General features: G+C 50.4%; 1 protein-coding gene and 1 pseudogene across 1 annotated transcript in view; both read right to left on the bottom strand.

The window, feature by feature from the left end:
• Window positions 1-17,055, bottom strand: part of CFAP74 (cilia and flagella associated protein 74) — a 103,519-nt gene that overhangs the window by 167 nt on the left and 86,297 nt on the right. Inside the window, exons 31-43 of the mRNA XM_055583793.1 lie at window positions 6,051-6,327; window positions 4,999-5,097; window positions 4,035-4,174; window positions 3,256-3,390; window positions 3,001-3,110; window positions 2,811-2,866; window positions 2,563-2,682; window positions 2,158-2,313; window positions 1,397-1,523; window positions 1,137-1,291; window positions 762-898; window positions 406-562; window positions 79-213 (exon numbers count right to left, since the gene is read on the bottom strand). Coding sequence (XP_055439768.1) covers window positions 79-213; window positions 406-562; window positions 762-898; window positions 1,137-1,291; window positions 1,397-1,523; window positions 2,158-2,313; window positions 2,563-2,682; window positions 2,811-2,866; window positions 3,001-3,110; window positions 3,256-3,390; window positions 4,035-4,174; window positions 4,999-5,097; window positions 6,051-6,327 — 1,804 coding nt within the window. The remainder of the gene's footprint in view (window positions 1-78; window positions 214-405; window positions 563-761; window positions 899-1,136; window positions 1,292-1,396; window positions 1,524-2,157; window positions 2,314-2,562; window positions 2,683-2,810; window positions 2,867-3,000; window positions 3,111-3,255; window positions 3,391-4,034; window positions 4,175-4,998; window positions 5,098-6,050; window positions 6,328-17,055) is intronic.
• Window positions 6,517-6,870, bottom strand: LOC129654020 (60S ribosomal protein L34-like; annotated as a pseudogene).

The following is a 17,055-nucleotide window of genomic DNA, read 5'->3' as shown; positions in this document are numbered from 1 at the left end:
CTCTTGGCGGCACTGCCCACCTCACCCACCGAGGCCCCCCAGCCCTCTCCTGGGGGGGGCGGGCTCCCAGGCACCCACATCAAAGTCGATGGGTGGCGTCCAGGAGATGCTGATGGCCTTGGTCTGGCCGCGCTCCACAGAGCCTCTGGAGGGCTCAATGGTGAAGCCCTTGTGCTGCAGGGCTGCGATGTTGTCCATGCTGAACTCAACAGTCTGCAGGCATTGGTGCTGTCAGCAGGCAGGTGGGTGGGCACAGCTCCTGGGAACAAGCAACCCTGCCCCCAGCCCTGACCAGCAGGCTGCCCACCCCTCAACTACAGAGAGGCAAGGCCAGCAGAGGCCCGAGTTGCCCGGGCAGTGGTGGCTGCAGAGGTACCAGGGAGGCCAGGGCAGTGCTGTGGTCACCTTCTTTGCGGACAGCTGGGTAGTCCGGATGCAGCCCACCTGCAGTTCTCGGGTGGCAGGTGGGGCCTGTGTGTCTGGATCCAGCTGGGCGTAGTCCAGGGTCACCAGGATGGGCTTTAGCTCCTCAGCTTCTGGACAGGGAGGACCTGGTGGGGGTCTCGGGGGTGGGGGTACCACGGAGGGAGTGCGGGGATGCCCAGGGTCGGGCAGGGATCCTCTGAGCAGGGCTGGCCCACTAGCCCTGCCCCCACCTGTGGTGGATGGGCCAGGAATGCCTGCCCTCTCTGCAGACTCCAAAGGTCATGTGTCCTCTTCTGCCACCCTGCCCACCTCGGGGCTCTTTGCCCTCAGAGGGCTCACCCTCTCTGTGCTCCAGGTCAAAGGCAGGGATCACGGTCAGGGACTCCACGGGCACGTCCAGGGGGTCTCCGCCCTCCACGAACATCATGTGCTCGCGGGCCGCGCCCTTCAGGAGGATGTGGTGGGACACTTTCTGGGGGCAGGAGCACAGCGGTTTGCAACCCTGCATGTGGGGCTCTGGGAGGGGGTGGGGCTGTGATGTGGGCCTGTGGGACCCCAGACGTTGGTCTCTCCACCTGATGACCCCCAGCCTGATGTGGAGCCCCCCCCAGGCACCAAGCTCCAATGTGGGGCCGCTCAGACAGCCGAAGGGCTTGGACAAGTGGACGTGCGGGTGGGGAGGAGGGGTCCAGGCTGGGTCGGAGTCCTGCCTTTTCAAAGAGCACGACCTGCAGCCGGTCAGAGAAGTACAGGCTCTCGTGGTCTGGGCTGAAGGTCACAGTGAAGTCCTGAGCCTTGCCGGGCTCCATGACGCCCTCGACCGGGACCACGCTGAACACGCTCTGGCCACTGTAGTTCTGCGTGCCTGGGGGCAAGGTGGCCAGGCTGGTCCGGATCCCCCTGCAGCGCCTAGCACCCCCTGGCCACCCCCCTCCACCGCCCACACGGTCCCCCCAGCTGGCCAGCTCACCCACGACTTCCGTCCTCTGGTCAGGCGAGGCCAGGAACTGTGGCAGGCGGTGCTGGTCTCTGCTCCTGGAGGAGAGGCTGTCCAGCTGCATGGAGAACTTGATGGGCAGTGAGGAGTTGTTCTGCAGCTGCGGGGAGCAGGGCCGGGTCACTGGGGCAACTGGGCTGGCCAGCCGGGGAACAGGCCACTGCTGCCAGGTCTCAGTCCCCTCCTGCCCTGCCAGGCTCAGGCTAGCCTTCAGCTGAACCAGCATCCCACCCCAGTTCTCTCCTGCCTCCCCCTCTTCCCGGGAGAACGCTGCATCCCTCTGTAAAATATCCCATGGAATCGGGCCCTGGGGTCTGCTGTCAGAACCTGGACTAAGCTAAGTAAAGAAGCAGGGGTCCCATTGGCACCTTCAGCCCAAGGCTGCCTCAGATGCGGGGTAGCAGAAAAAGCCAGGCCCGCCTGCCTGCGTGGGGGTAGGAACCCACATGGCCCCTTGTGGGAGATGGCCCCCATCCCATGCAGAGGCCCTGGGGCAGAAAGATGGGAGCAGTGAGAAGGCCTGGGCAGCAGCGGAGGGGCAGAGGGAGGGGCATCCTCAGCCCCCTCCCCACTGGCTGGAGGGGCCAGTGGAGTGACAGCTGCTGGGGGTGGTGGGGGAGGGGGTGGGTCGGAGCGGCTGCGACTCTGCCGGCTCTGTGACTGAGGCGGGGTGGACCCCTCATGGGAACCTCTCCCAGGCGATGGGTGACACCAGGCCCCGCCACATGCTTTACCTTGAAGCCCAAGGAGACAGACTCTCTGGCGATCACGTAGCCCATGTTGAGGACATCACCTTCAATGGAGCACGTGATCGTGGACGCCACACCCGTGCCCATGAGGGCCAGGGAGAGCGTGCCTTTCTTGGTGATGATGTCCAGTGTTTCTTGGGCCTGCAGAGACCACATCCCTTAGCGTGAAAAAGACCCTGGCAGATGCAGGTGTGGGAGCTCTGTCTTGGAGCAGCTGGGTCAGGGCATGGGGGACCGGAGATGGCTGGGAGCTCCCTGGCTGCCACCTCCTCCTTCTTCCAGAGAGAGGCCAGGGCCCAGGAGGGCCAGTGGCTCCCAGGCCCAGAGTGCTGGACGGCATGCAGAGCAGGGAATAGGGCTGCAATGGAGCTTGGGTGGGCTGGGACTCACCACGACACTCTCACGTGGGGAGAAGGACAGATCTAGGACCTGGGTCTCGCCAGAGGGCAACCTGATGGTGGGGTTCAGCAGGACGAAGGGGCCATCGGGGTTCAGCACGGAGTACTCCAGCTGAGGGCCCAGCGTCAAGGAGGGGGTGAGAATGGGGCCTCAGCCCTTCACAGTCCCCTTCTCTCTCCCCCCCACCCCCTCACCCCCGGCCCCTGCTACAAGCTGCCTGGGCGGCGTGGGCAGGATACGTCGAGATCCTCAGGGGAGATGTTCTGGATGGAGACCTTCTTTATGCCCCGGTGTCCTGAAATGGGGGGTCAGGTCACAGCCCCAGGCCTGGGGGTGGGTGTGGGAGCCCAGGTGAAAAGGGGTGTGCGTGGGGGCTGGGCTCCGATGGGTGGGGGTGTGCATGGGGGCTGGGCTCCGATCGGGACACACCTGCAGCAATGTCGCCGAAGTTAATGATGGTCTTGCCTTTGTCAGACGTCACCACGATAGACGGCGCCACCGCTGGACACCACAGCTCCAGGTACAGCGTGTTGTGGGGACTGGGAATGGCAGGGATTTGCTGAGGGCAGGGCAGGGACCATGTGCCCTGCCCTCCCACCCAGACCCTGAGCCAGCCCCACTGGGATCTGGGTGGCTGTTGGCAGGGAGAGTGACCACCCTGCCCCACTGCCCAGAGCACCGCACCTGAAGCTCAGCGGTTCTGTCCCCTTCCTGTCTTTGGTGTCGCCACTAGCAACAACACAGGGAACCACAAACTTGTCAAACTTCCCCTGGAAAGACCTGGTCAGGGAGGCCTGTGCCGACTGGTACTCTTGAGAGCTGGAACAGAACAGCAAGGTGCACTCATGCCCTGTCCCACGCTGCCCCCAGCACCCAGGGGGCTGTGCCCTGCCCTCCATGGAGGGATCTGTAAAGCCACACCTGCTTCCCAGGGCCCTGGGCCAGAGGGTACAGGGCAGTGGGGGTGGCAGCCTGGGGGCCAAGCTGTGGCCCAGGTTGTGGTTGTCACAGTTTTGTCTGACTTTTGCAGCCAGACTTTGTCTGGCTTTTGCATCCCTTCCCTGGTCCCTGTGGGGGTCTCTCCTCTCCCAGGGTACCCATCAAGCACCACCAGACAACCGAGTTCCTGGGGCCACAGCAAGGGTCCAGGGCTGACAAGTGGCTCCAGCCTGTCAGAGCTGCCCAGAGCTCATGTGGCAGCTGGGGAGGCTGGGCTGCTGAGCTGGGAACATGGGGGTCAGGGGGTCAGCGTCGGACTGAAACTTTTCACAGGGGCCCTGGGCCCAGGGGAACTGAGATGAGCAGATACCGAGGACAGCAGAACCTGAGGGGCCTCAAGGCAGCTCCTGGTTCCAGCTGTGCCTGAAGCCAGCCATGCTCTGGACTTGCAGTCATAAGGCCCTGGAGCATAGGGGGACATCTCTGTGGGGCAGGAGGTGGGGGCAGCCTTCTCTCGGGCCCACCTGGATGCGAGGTCCTCCTTCTGCAGCTCCGGAGGCTGGGAGGCTGAGGCCCGGAGCAGCTGGTCCTGGTTCTGCAGCCGCAGCATGGAGAAAGATGGTCTCCGCTGGTCCTTCCTCTGGGTGACCGTCTCCTTTTGGGACTGCCAGGGGGAGGCTGGCTATGGTGTTGCCCTTGGGACTCTGCTGAGCTGGCAGACTGTCCAGGGCAGGAACCCGGGACCCAGACCCCAAGTACCTCCTTAAGGGAGACCGATGACAGGTGCGGAGACCCCTGAGGGCTCATGCACCACCACCAGTGTCTGTCTTCCCCATCAGGAAGGGGAGGCACAAGGTGAGGCAGAGGGCTGGCCGAAACGGGGGTTCTTGCCCTTGTTCCCTGCCCCCATGCCTCGCTGCCCTCTGGCAGGCTGAAGGCATCTGCCGCTTCCTTCTGGGTGTGCTGTGGTAGCAGGGGTGCTTGGACACTGAGGAGGAACGGCTGGGGGCCCCTGCGTCTCCAGGGCAGCAGCGGGTGCACGGGGCTCTGGGTCATGACTGCCCAGCTGTATCGGATGCCCCTTCTGGGCAGGAGCCCGGGGCAGCTGCTTCTCCAGGCCTGAACTCCCTCAGGTTCACAGGCCCTTTGATGTTTTGTCTGTTCCCCTTCACTGTAAGCACAAGCCCCTGCTGAGCAGTGCAGAGGACCTGGCCTACCCTCCCAGACCACCCTGGTGGACCAGGATCTGGGGCTCTTCCTTGCCTGGTGATGCTCTCAAGGGAGGAGGGAGGGCCTTTGCCAAGAAAAAGTGCTAACCTCTTAAAACACACCTAATGCTCCGTAAAGTGTTCCTAGGGCTCCTGCCCCCCAACCCTGGGCGCCCCCAACCTCAAGGCGGGGTGGGGGTGTTTGTTCCCAAGCCTTTGTGCAAGGGCTTCGTACAAAGCGGGCAGCCCCAAGCCCCCCGGCCCCCTCCCCACCACGCACTGATTTGACCTCAGCTTTTCTGCTCAGGGCCTGGAAGGCCTCCTGGTGGATCAGCTCGCTGGGCAGCACTGGCCGGAAGGCCACTCGGACCAGGCACCTCTGTAGGGGGAAAGGTTCATGCTCTCGGACATGTTGGGGTCTTAGCTTAGAAGAGCCCTCCTGGGAGGTCCTGCCTGATCTCTGTCCCTGGAAGCTGGGTGGCTGCAGGCATGATCACCAGGCCCCTCTCACCATGTCGGGGCAGGGTCCCTGTGATGGACCTGGCACACTGCCCGCGGTGGGTAGCAGCCCACAGGGCATGAGTGAGAAGGGAAGGTTCATGTTCAGGCTCTGAGACCTGGGGGTGTTCCCTGCACCACCATCTGTCCCCTCGAGGGGAACGGCAGCCCACCCCCAGGATGACCCTGGGCCCCACAAGGGCTCCCTCACCGTAGCCTCCCCCGTGCTCAGCGCAGCAAGGGAGCGAGGGGGAAGCTCGTAACAGCTGCAGTAACCCCCTTGGAGAAAAGAACCATTTCTTAAGCCTAATTTGCTCACTTTACTACGATGCGTTTCTGTGACTGCAGGGCCTGCATGTCCCTGCCCATCCTCACTCAGTCCCCTCACAGCGGCTGTCACCCCCACATATGAAGGCATGGAAGTAAGCTCAGAGATGCTGTGAGGGCCCCGGGGAGTCCCTGCCTTGAGGTCTGGCTCTTTCTGTTTCATCAGGAGGAGCAGAGGTGGGAAACCCTGTGCTCCTGGTGACCAGGTGCTGCGCAGCCTCTGTGACCATCTGCTGTGACATCCAGGGCTTTACACCCTCACTTGGTTTGAACTGATGGAGCCCCCAGCCAGGGGCCTGTGGGGTCAGATGCCTTTGGGTGCCCTGCTTCTGGGGCCAGGCTGGGCTGGGTAGAGGGCAGGAGGGCCCACTCAGCTCTGATGAGGATCCAGGTTGATCTCTACCATCTGTTGTCTGGTTGAACCACCGTGGTCCAGGGTGGGCAGAACCAGGCACCCCGGGGTGGCACTGCCCCCCCCAACAGCCCACCTGTGGGGCTCACACCTACCTTTCCTGGCCACACGGTGCCCACCAGGGGTGAGATGGTGATGGGCGAATCTGGGGGCAGCAGGAACTCAAAAGATGTGGGCCCCACGGGAAAAGCATCCTCCGAGCCAATGCGGGGCACTGAGTGGGTCAGTGAGTTCATGCTCAAGTGGGAGTTGATGACATACAGGGTGGCCACGGATGTGTCGTACAAGGAGGTGGCTGCAAACTTGATCTGGTTGTGGGACAGCTCCAGGGGCGGGTAGACACCCACGGCCCGGCATGCCAGCTTGAAGCACCTGGAAGTGACAGCATGAGGGGCTCAGCCAGGGGCTGAGCAAGGGGGCCTCCAACACAGGATGCCCAGGACCAGGACAGCAGGTGTCACAGGCTTTGTTTCCCACCCCATTCATGAGTTTTAGTCAATTTCCAAAATACCATTTACCCCTGTGCACATTTTTTTTTATTACTCAAAAATGCTTCATTTTTTATTTAGCTTTCTGACTCTGTGCTTATGCTTTCAATACTCTCACAACGATCTTCTGCTCCTCGATAAGGAAAGCGTGATTGATCCTGTCACGGACACATTTAGTACACGTGGAACCACCATAGGCTCAGCTGATGTATTTCTTCGTTTCAGACAACCTCATGAGAACTTTAGGTCTCATAGCATGAACGCCTCTAAGTTGGCCCTGGCACACACCACATGTGGATTTTGTTGCCTTCCCAACCTTCTTGGTCTAAATGTAAACAATTCTATTACCAGGGGTTCAGGACAGCCTGGTTTTGTTAGAGGTTGTATTGTAGGGCAGCCTACAATGGTATGTCAGATGCTGCACCATCCTGAATGCCTCTAGATGCTGTCCATTGAAGAGGCCCCTGTGCACATTTTAACTGGATAATTAAAATTTTCATCACAAGTTTAAACAGTTGCAATGTAAGTGTCTGATCTATTTCCTTAAATATTCAGTGATATTTAAAAGGGCTTCCCAGGTAACTCAGTGGTAAAGAATCTGCCTGGCAATGCAGGAGACACAAGAGACATGGGTTTGATTCCTGGGTTGGGAAGGTCCCCTGGAGAAGGAAATGGCTATCCACTCCAGGATTCTTGCCTGGAGAATCCCATGGACAGAGGAGCCTGGAGGGCTACAGTCCATGGAGTTGCAAGGAACTGGACACGACTGAGCACAAACATATGCATGACATTTAAAAATAAAATGACAGAGCTTCCCTAGGTTCTCAGTGGAAAAGAATCCACGTGTCAATGCAGGAAATATGGGTTTGATCCCTGGTCCAGGAAGATCCCACATACTGTGGAGCAACTAGGTCCATGTGCCATGACTATTGAGCCTGTGCTTTAGAGCCCAGGATTTATTGAGATGTAATTGACACACAGCTCTGCATTAGTCTGAGGTGTGCAGCAAAATGATTTGACATATATACTGTGAAATGATATTCACAGTAAGTTTAGTGAAAATCCATAATCTCACATAGATACAAAATTAAAGAAATAAGTATTTTTTTTCCTTTGTGATGAGAATAATTAGGATTTACTCTCTTACCTTTCCTGTATAACATACAAGCAGAGCTAATTATATTTAGCACGTTGAACATTACATCCTTAGTTGTTTGTTGTTGTTCAGTTGCTAAGTCATGTCTGACACTTTGCGACCCCATGGACTGCAGCACGCCACGCTCCTCTGTCCTCCACTATCTACTGGAGTTTGCTCAAATTCATGTCCATTGAGTGGGTAATGCTATGTAACCATCCTCTCCTGCCCCCTTCTCCTTTTGCCTTCAATCTTTCCCAGCATCAGGGTATTTTCCAGTGAGTCTGGTGGTCAAAGAATTGGAGCTTCAGCTTCAGTATCAGTCCTTCCAATTAACATTCAGGGTAGATTTCCTTTCGGATTGATTGGTTTGATCTCTTTGCTGTCCAAGGAACTCTCAAGAGGCTTCTCCAGCACGACAGTTGAAAAGCATCAATTCTTTGATGCTCAGCATTCTTTATGGTCCAGCTCTCACATCTGCACATGACTACTGGAACTATCAGAGCTTTGACTATATGGAACTTAATTGGCAAAATGATGTCTCTGCTTTTTACTTTTATGCTGTCTAGGTTGGTCATAGTTTTTCTTCCAAGGAGCAACCAAGCAACTTTTAATTTCATGGCTGCAGTCACTGTCTTCAGTGATTTGGGAATTCAAGAAAATCTATCACTGCTTCCACTTTTTCCCCTTCTATTTGCCATGAGTGATGGGACCAGATGCCATGATCTGTTTTTTGAATGTTGAGTTACAAGACAGCTTTTTCACTCTCTTTCACTTTCATCAAGAGGCTCTTTAGTTCCTCTTCACTTTCTGTCGTTACAGTGGTATCATCTGGACATCTGAGATTGTTGATATTTCTCCTGGCAATCTTGATTCCAGCTTCCAAGTTGTCCAGCCCAGCATTTTGCATGATGTACTTTGCATACATGTTAAATAAGCAGAGTGACAATATACAGCCTTGACGTACTCAATTTTCCCAATTTTGAACCATTCAGTTGTTCTGCATCTGGTTCTGTTTCTTCTTGAGCCACATACAGGTTTCTCAGGAGACAGGTAAGGTGGTCTGGTATTCCCATGTCTTTAAGAATTTTCCAGTTTATGTTTTCCTGGAATTCCCTTGCTTTCTCTATGATCCAATGAATGCTGGCAATTTGATCTCTGGTTCCTTTGCCTTTTCTAAACTCAGCTTGCACATCAGAAGTTCTTGGTTCACATACTGCTTAAGCCTAGCTTGATGGATTTTGAGCATAACCTTATGAGCATCAGAAAATAGTGCAACAATCTGGTTGTTTGAACATTCTTTGGCATTGCTCTTCTTTGGGGTTGGAATGAAAACTGACCTTTTCCTGTCTGGTGGCCACTGCTGAGTTTTCCAAATTTGCTGATATATTGAATGCAGCACTTTAACAGCATCATCATTTAGGATTTGAAATAGGTCAGCTGGAATTCCATCACCTCCACCAGCTTTGTTTATAGTAATGCTTCCTAAGGCCAACTTGACTTCACACTTCATGATGTCCAGCTCTAGGTGACCACATCATCATGGTTATCCAGGTCATTAGGGCCTTTTTTGTATGATTCTTCTGTGTATTCTTGCCACCTCTTCTTAATATCTTCTGCTTCTGTTAGGTCCTTATCGTTTCTGTCCTTTGTTGTGCCCATCCTTGCAAGAAATGTGCCCTTGATATCTCCAATTTTCTTAAAGGGATCTCTAGTCTTTCCCATTCTATTGTTTTCCTCTATTTCTTTGCATTGTTCATTTAAGAAGGCCTTCTTATCTCTCCTTGCTATGCTTTGGAACTCTGCATTCAGTTGGGTATATCTTTCACTTTCTACACTGCCTTTCGCTTCTCTTATTTTCTCAGCTATTTGTAAAGCCTCCTCAGACAACCACTTAGCCTTCTTGCATGTCTTTTTCTTTTGGTTGGTTTTGGTCACTGCCTCCTGTGCAGTGTTACAAACCTCTGTCCATAGTTCTTCAGGCATGGTGTCTACCAGATCTAATCCTTTGAATCTATTTGTCACTTCCACTCTATAAACATAAGGGATTTGATTTAGGTCATACCTGAATGGACTAGTGGTTTTCCCTACTTTCTTCAATTTTTAAGTCTGAATTTTGCAAAAAGGAGCTGATGATCTGTGCTAGTCAAAGCTATGTTTTTTTCCAGTAGTCATGTATGGATGTGAGAGTTTGACCATAATGAAAGCTGAGCACTGAAGAATTGATGCTTTTCAACTGTAATGAAGAGTCTTGAGAGTCCCTTGGACTGCAAGGAGATCAAACCAGTCTGTCCCAAAGGAAATCAGTCCTGAATATTCTTTGGAAGGACTGATGCTCAAGCTGAAGCTCCAATACTTTGGCCACCTGATGCAAAGAACTGACTCATTTTGGAAAAGACCCTGATGCTGGGAAAGACTGAAGGCAGGAGGAGAAGGGGACAACAGAGGATGAGATGGTTGGATGGCATCACCGACTCGATGGACAAGAGTTTGAGCAAGCTCTGGGAGTTGGTGATAGACAGGGAAGCCTGGAGCGCTGCAGTCCATAGGGTCGTAAGGAGACAGACACGACTGAACTGAATTGAACTAATTGAGCCACAGTCAACTCCAGGCCTTGTTCTTGCCGATTGTATAGAGCTTCTCTATCTTCAGCTGAAAAGAATATAATCAATCTTATTTTGGTATTGACCATCTGGTGATATCCATGTGTAGAGACGTCACTTGTGTTGTTGGAAAAGGGTGCTTCCTATTACCAGTGTGTTCTCTTGACAAAATTCTGTTAGCCTTTTTCCTGCTTCATTTTGTACTCAAAGGCCAAACTTGCCTGTTGCTCCAGGTATCTCTTGACTTCCTACTTTTCCAATCTCCTGTGATGAAAAGGACATCTTTTTGGTGTGTGTTAGTTTTAGAAGGTCTTGTATGGCTTCACAGAACTGGTCAACTTCAGCTTCTTTGGCATCAGTGTTTGAGGCATAGACTTGGATTACTGTGATGTTGAATGGTTTGCTTTGGAAACGAACCGAGATCATTCTGTCATTTTTGAGGTTGCACCCAAGTACTGTATTTCAGACTCTTGTTGACTATGAGGGCTACTCCATTTCTTCTAAGGGATTCTTGCCCATCGTAGTAGATATAGTGGTCTTAGAATTAAATGTGTCCATTCCTATCCATTTTATTTCACTGATTCCTAAGATGTTGATGTTCATTCTTGCCATCTCCTGCTTGACCACATCCAATTTACCTTGATTCGTGGACCAAACATTCTCGGTTCCTATGCAATATTGTTCTTTACAGCATCCAACTTTACTTTCACCACTAGATACATCCACAGCGGAGTGTCATTTCCACTTTGGCTCAGCTGCTTCATTCTTTCTGGAGCTGTTTCTCTGCTCTTCCCCAGTAGCATATTGAACACCTTTGAATGTGGGAGGCTCATCTTCTGGCGTCATATCTTTTTGCCTTTGCATACAGTTCATGGGGTTTTCATGGCAAGAATACTGGAGTGGCTTGCCATTCCCACCGCTGGTGGACCGCATTTTGTCAGAACTCTTCACTTTGACGTGTCTTGGGTGGCCCTGCACGATGTGGCTCAGAGCTTCACTGGGTTACGCAAGCCCCGTTGCCATGACAAGGTTGTGATCATGAAGGGACATCCCCACTAGTTATTATAACTGGAAGTTTCTATAAGAGGGTTTAAACTTTGCATTTGATTTCCCTCATAGTTGTTGGACTATTCAGATTTTCTCTTTTTCTCCCTGTCAGTTTTGGTAAGTTTTTGTTTTTTAGAAAATTGTCCATTATATCCAAACTGTCACATTTACTGGTGTAATGTTGTTCATAACATTTTTTTTAACCTTTCTGATATTTGTAGGATCTGTGATGTGTCCCCTTTCATACCTGAGATTGGCAATTTGTGTTTTTTTCCCCCCTCTCTTTAAAAAAAAATCTTGATTGGTCTTGCTAAGAGTAATGAGTTTACTAATTTCTAGAACAAACTTTTAGTTTTATTGTTTTCTCTTTTGGATATTTGATTTATTTCACTCACTGATTTACACTGTTATCTTTATTACATTCTTTCCTTCTACTTTCTTTGGGTTTAATTTGCTGTGCTGTCTTCCCAGTTCTTGAAACAGAAGGTTAAATAATTGATTTTGCACACTCTCTCCTCTTCTTTATATGCATTTGGAGCTAGAAACTTCCTGCTAAGCACTACTTTTGGTGGTTCACAAGCCCTCCAACTTAACATGTCCATAGTCAAATCCTTAGATGTGTTCATGTGGTTCCGGTACTCCCAGCGAGTTGGGGGGAAAAGCAGAAGCAAGATGTAGATTGCTATGTGGAGTCTGACACCACCCATGTGACCGATGTGGGGTGTCACACCCCCCCCCCCGACCCTGGCCACCTGCGGCTCCCCTGGTGTTAGTGCTGAAGTCCCACATCCTGGGAACCCCTCTTTCCTGGACAGCCTGGCCTGGCTGGTCACCCTGCATTTACATAAATTTAGGTCTCCTGCATGCAGGCAGATTCTTTACTGTCTGAGCCACCAGGGAAGCCCCAGGAATACATACAAACAATAAATATGCCATTAGGAAGTGAAAGTCAGACACCCAGAAATCGGAAGGACCCTGCGGATTCTGGCAGTGGGAGGCTCTGGGGAGGGAGGGGGTCCGCACATCGCTTGCTGCAAGCAGATCGTCTATTTCTGTAACAAAGGGAAACTGGAGGCAAACATGATAAAAATGTAAGAGCCGCTATTGTGGGTGGAGGGTACAGCAAGCTGGTTCTGGAATCTTCTGAAAACAGAAGGGAGGGCTTAGAGGAGGTGGCCCTAAGGAAGTCGCTGACCCCCACATACTGAAGAGGGCACCCCAGAGCCATGAAGAAGGGAAGTGTGAACTGGGCTCTCAAAGCTGAGAAGCTACCATTTGCAAAAATGAGCAGTGGGAAAGGACCCAGATCAAACCATAAATAAAGCTGTTAAAAGAGAAAAAGGGAACAGAATAAATAAAATTCATATAGACAGTAAAACATGCCAGAGAGATGTGCCCACAGAGAATTGAAAATTGCAACGTGATCATTCAAAGTGAACTTAACAGACTTGAGAAAATAATACAACGTATGAAAAAACAGATCAGAATCTCAAGAAGTCAGAAGTGAGGGATTAAAATTTAGGAAAGGGGACTTCCCCAGCAGTCTGGTGGTTAGGACTCTGTGCTTCCACTGCAGGAAGAGTTGGATCCCTGGTTGAGGGGCTAAGATCCCACAGACTGTGTGGTGTGGCCAAAACAAAAAAACCCACAGACGACTCAGGAAAGGATTCTAAATAAAAGAAATATAGACACAGAAACTCAGAAGGGAACCATGAATAAAGAAACACGGAAGATAATTCTTTAAGAGAAAGAAGAGATAAGTGTGGAAATATTTAAAAAAATGATGAGGGACTTCCTTGGTGGTCCAGTGGATAAGACTTCAGGCTCCCAGAGCAGGCGGCCCGGGTTCCACCCCTGGTAAGGAGGCTGGATCCCACATGCCGCAAGTAAAGATCATGCATGCCATAATGAAGATTGAAGATCCCACATACCACAACGAAGGATATTTGGGCCAGAGTGAGGAAAGCAGGAGAGACTCCATCTTAAAGACAGGATGTAAACTGGGCCTGAAGCCTGCCCAAGAGTGAGGAAAACTGTTGCTAATGAAAACCAGGTCTCCTGGAGACTTCCTTCCCTACAGATGGCAAACAGAGTTTGTAGTTGAGGTCAGGCTGCCCCTGTTAGGTTAACCATGTAGACATTCCCCCTTGATGTATACTCATTGTCTCTCCCCACTTTAACCTTAATTGTTTGTTCTCCTAGCACATACTTGTTGTAAAACTCAGTCATATATGACAAAGAGGTTGCTAACACGTAACCAGTCATGTGGTGGTGGTGGTGGGGGTAATAAAACTGGGCCTCTCAGAAATATCAGGCTACTTGTTGGGAACTGAGTCCCCTTGGACCCGCTGGTGTAATAAACCATACTCCCCTGTCCTGAGTGTCCTCTGAGGTGTGTTTGAGACTCCAGATTCCACAACAAGCCCAAATAATAAAGAAATTGTATTTTTAAAATGATGGAAAGGATCCAAGAAAAAGTGGCAAAAGTGAACAAAGCAAAGACAAGTCATTATATTTACTTCAGGAGGCTCCCAGGAGGAAAACCAAAGGACAAGAATAAAGCAAATGTTTTAAGTTTTAAGACTAAAATTCAAGGAAGTGTTCCTGAAATTAAAAAAAAAAAAGATTTGAAAAGCACCATGTACCTGAGAAAATCAGTTGATAACAACCAACACAAAGTGTGTTCTTATAAAATTACTGGATTTTAGATAAGAAGCTGTTCTTCAGTCACAAAGTCGTGTCTGACTCTTTACAACCCCAAAGACTGCAGCAGACCAGGCTGCCCTGTCCTTCACCATCTCCCAGAGTTTGCTCAAACTCACATCCATTGAGTCGATGATGCCATCCAACCATCTCATCGTCTGTTACCCCTTCTCCTCTTGCCCTCAATCTTTCCCAGCATCAGGGTCTTTTCCAATGAGTCAGTTCTTCGCATCAGGTGGCCAAAGGATTGGAGCTTCAGCTTCAGCATCAGTCCTTCCAATGAACATTCAGGATTGATTTCCTTTAGGGTTGACTGGTTTGACCTCCTTAATATCCAAAAGACTCTCTAGAGTCTTATCCAGCACCATAGTTCAAAAGCATCAATTCTTCAGTGCTCAGTCTTCTTTACATTCCAACTCTCATATCCATACCTGACCACTGGAAAAAACAGTGCTTTGATGATAGGGACCTTTGTCGACAAAGTGATATCTCTGCTTTTTACTAGGCTGTCTAGGTTTGTCATAGCTTTTCTCCCAAGGAGCAAACATCTTTTAATTTCATGGCTGCAATCAGCATCCACAATGATTTTGGAGCCCAAGAATAATGAAATCTGTCACTGTTTCCATTTTTTTCCCCATCCCACTCCAGTACTCTTGCCTGGAAAATCCCATGGATGGAGGAGCCTAGTAGGCTGCAGTCCATGGGGTTGCGAAGAGCCGGACACGACTGAGCGACTTCACTTTCACTTTTCACTTTCATGCGTTGGAGAAGGAAATGGCAACCCACTCCAGTGTTCTTGCCTGGAGAATCCCAGAGATGGAGGCGCCTGGTGGGTTGCTGTCTCTGGGGTCGCACAGAGTCGGACATGACTGAAGCGACTTAGCAGCGGCAGCAGAGTTTTGCCAAGAGAATGCACTGGTCATAGCAAACACCCTGTTCCAAAAACACAGGAGAAGACTCTACACATGGACATCACCAAAATCAGATTGATTATATTCTTTGCAGCCAAAGATGGAGAAGCTCTATACAGTCAGCAAAAACAAGACCAGGAGCTGACTGTGGCTCAGACCATGAACTCCTTATTGCCAAATTCAGACTTAAATTGAAGAAAGTAGGGAAAACCACTAGACCATTCAGATATGACCTAAATCAAATCCCTTATGATTATACAGTGGAAGTGAGAAATAGATTTAAGGGACTAGATCTGATAGATAGAGTGCCTGATGAAGTATGGATGGAGGTTCGTGACACTGTACAGGAGACAGGGATCAAGACCATCCCCGTGGAAAAGAAATGCAAAAAAGCAAAATGGCTGTCTGGGGAGGCCTTACAAATAGCTGTGAAAAGAAGAGAAGCAAAAAGCAAAGGCGAAAAGGAAAGATATAAGCATCTGAATGCAGAGTTCCAAAGAACAGCAAGAAGAGATAAGAAAGCCTTCCTCAGTGATCAAAGCAGAGAAATAGAGGAAAACAACAGAATGGGAAAGACTAGAGAGCTCTTCAAGAAAATTAGAGATACCAAGGGAACAGTTCATGCAAAGATGGGCTCGATAAAGGACAGAAATAGTATGGACCTAACAGAAGCAGAAGATATTAAGAAGAGGTGGCAAGAATACACAGAACTGTACAAAAAAGATCTTCATGACCAAGATAATCACGATGGTGTGATCACTCACCTAGAGCCAGACATCCTGGAATGTGAAGTCAAGTGGGCCTTAGAAAACATCACTACGAACAAAGCTAGTGGAGGTGATGGAATTCCAGTTGAGCTCTTTCAAATCCTGAAAGATGATGCTGTGAAAGTGCTGCACTCAATATGCCAGCAAATTTGGAAAACTCAGCAGTGGCCACAGGACTGGAAAAGGTCGGTTTTCATTCCAATCCCAAAGAAAGGCAATGCCAAAGAAGGCTCAAACTACCACACAATTGCACTCATCTCACATGCTAGTAAAGTAATGCTCAAAATCCAACAAGCCAGGCTTCAGCAATATGTGAACCATGAACTTCAAGCTGGTTTTAGAAAAGGCAGAGGAACCAGGGATCAAATTGCCAACATCTGCTGGATCATCAAAAAAGCAAGAGAGTTCCGTAAAAACATCTATTTCTGCTTTATTCGCTATGCCAAAGCCTTTGACTCTGTGGATCACAATAAACTGTGGAAAATTCTGAAAGAGATGGGAATACCAGGCCACCTGACCTGCCTCTTGAGAAACCTATATGCAGGTCAGGAAGCAACAGTTAGAATTGGACATGGAACAACAGAGTGGTTCCAAATAGGAAAAGGAGTACATCAATGCTGTATATTGTCACCCTGCTTATTTAACTTATATGCAGAGTACATCATGAGAAATGCTAGACTGGAAGAAGCACAAGCTGGAATCAAGATGCTGGGAGAAATATCAATAACCTCAGATATGCAGATGACACCACTCGTATGGCAGAAAGTGAAGAGGAACTAAAAAGCCTCTTGATGAAAGTGAAAGTGGAGAGTGAAAAAGTTGGCTTAAAACTCAACATTCGGAAAACGAAGATCATGGCATCTGGTCCTATCACTTCATGGGAAATAGATGGAGAAACAGTGGAAACAGTGTCAGACTTTGTTTTTTTGGGCTCCAAAATCACTGCAGATGGTGATTGCAGCCATGAAATTAAAAGACGCTTACTCCTTGGAAGGAAAGTTATGACGAACCCAGATAGCATATTCAAAAGCAAAGACATTACTTTGCCAACAAAGGTCTGTCTCGTCAAGGCTATGGTTTTTCCAGTGGTCATGTATGGATGTGAGAGTTGAACTGTGAAGAAAGTGAGTGCTGAAGAATTGATGCTTTTGAACTGTGGTGTTGGAGAAGACTCTTGAGAGTCCCTTGGACTGCAAGGAGATCCAACTAGTCCATTCTAAAGGAGATCAGTCCTGGGTGTTCTTTGGAAGGAATGATGCTAAAGCTGAAACTCCAGTACTTTGGCCACCTCATGAAGAGTTGACTCATTGGAAAAGACCTTGATGCTGGGAGGGATTGAGGGCAGGAGAAGAAGGGGACGACAGAGGATGAGATGATTGGATGGCATCACTGACTCGATGGACGTGAGTTTGAGTGAACTCTGGGAGTTGGTGATGGACAGGGAGG

This window comes from Bubalus kerabau, chromosome 5, assembly GCF_029407905.1.
Source record: "Bubalus kerabau isolate K-KA32 ecotype Philippines breed swamp buffalo chromosome 5, PCC_UOA_SB_1v2, whole genome shotgun sequence".
Taxonomy (NCBI): domain Eukaryota; kingdom Metazoa; phylum Chordata; class Mammalia; order Artiodactyla; family Bovidae; genus Bubalus; species Bubalus kerabau.
Note: the sequence above shows the minus strand (reverse complement) of the source record. Positions and strands in the feature narration are given on the sequence as shown.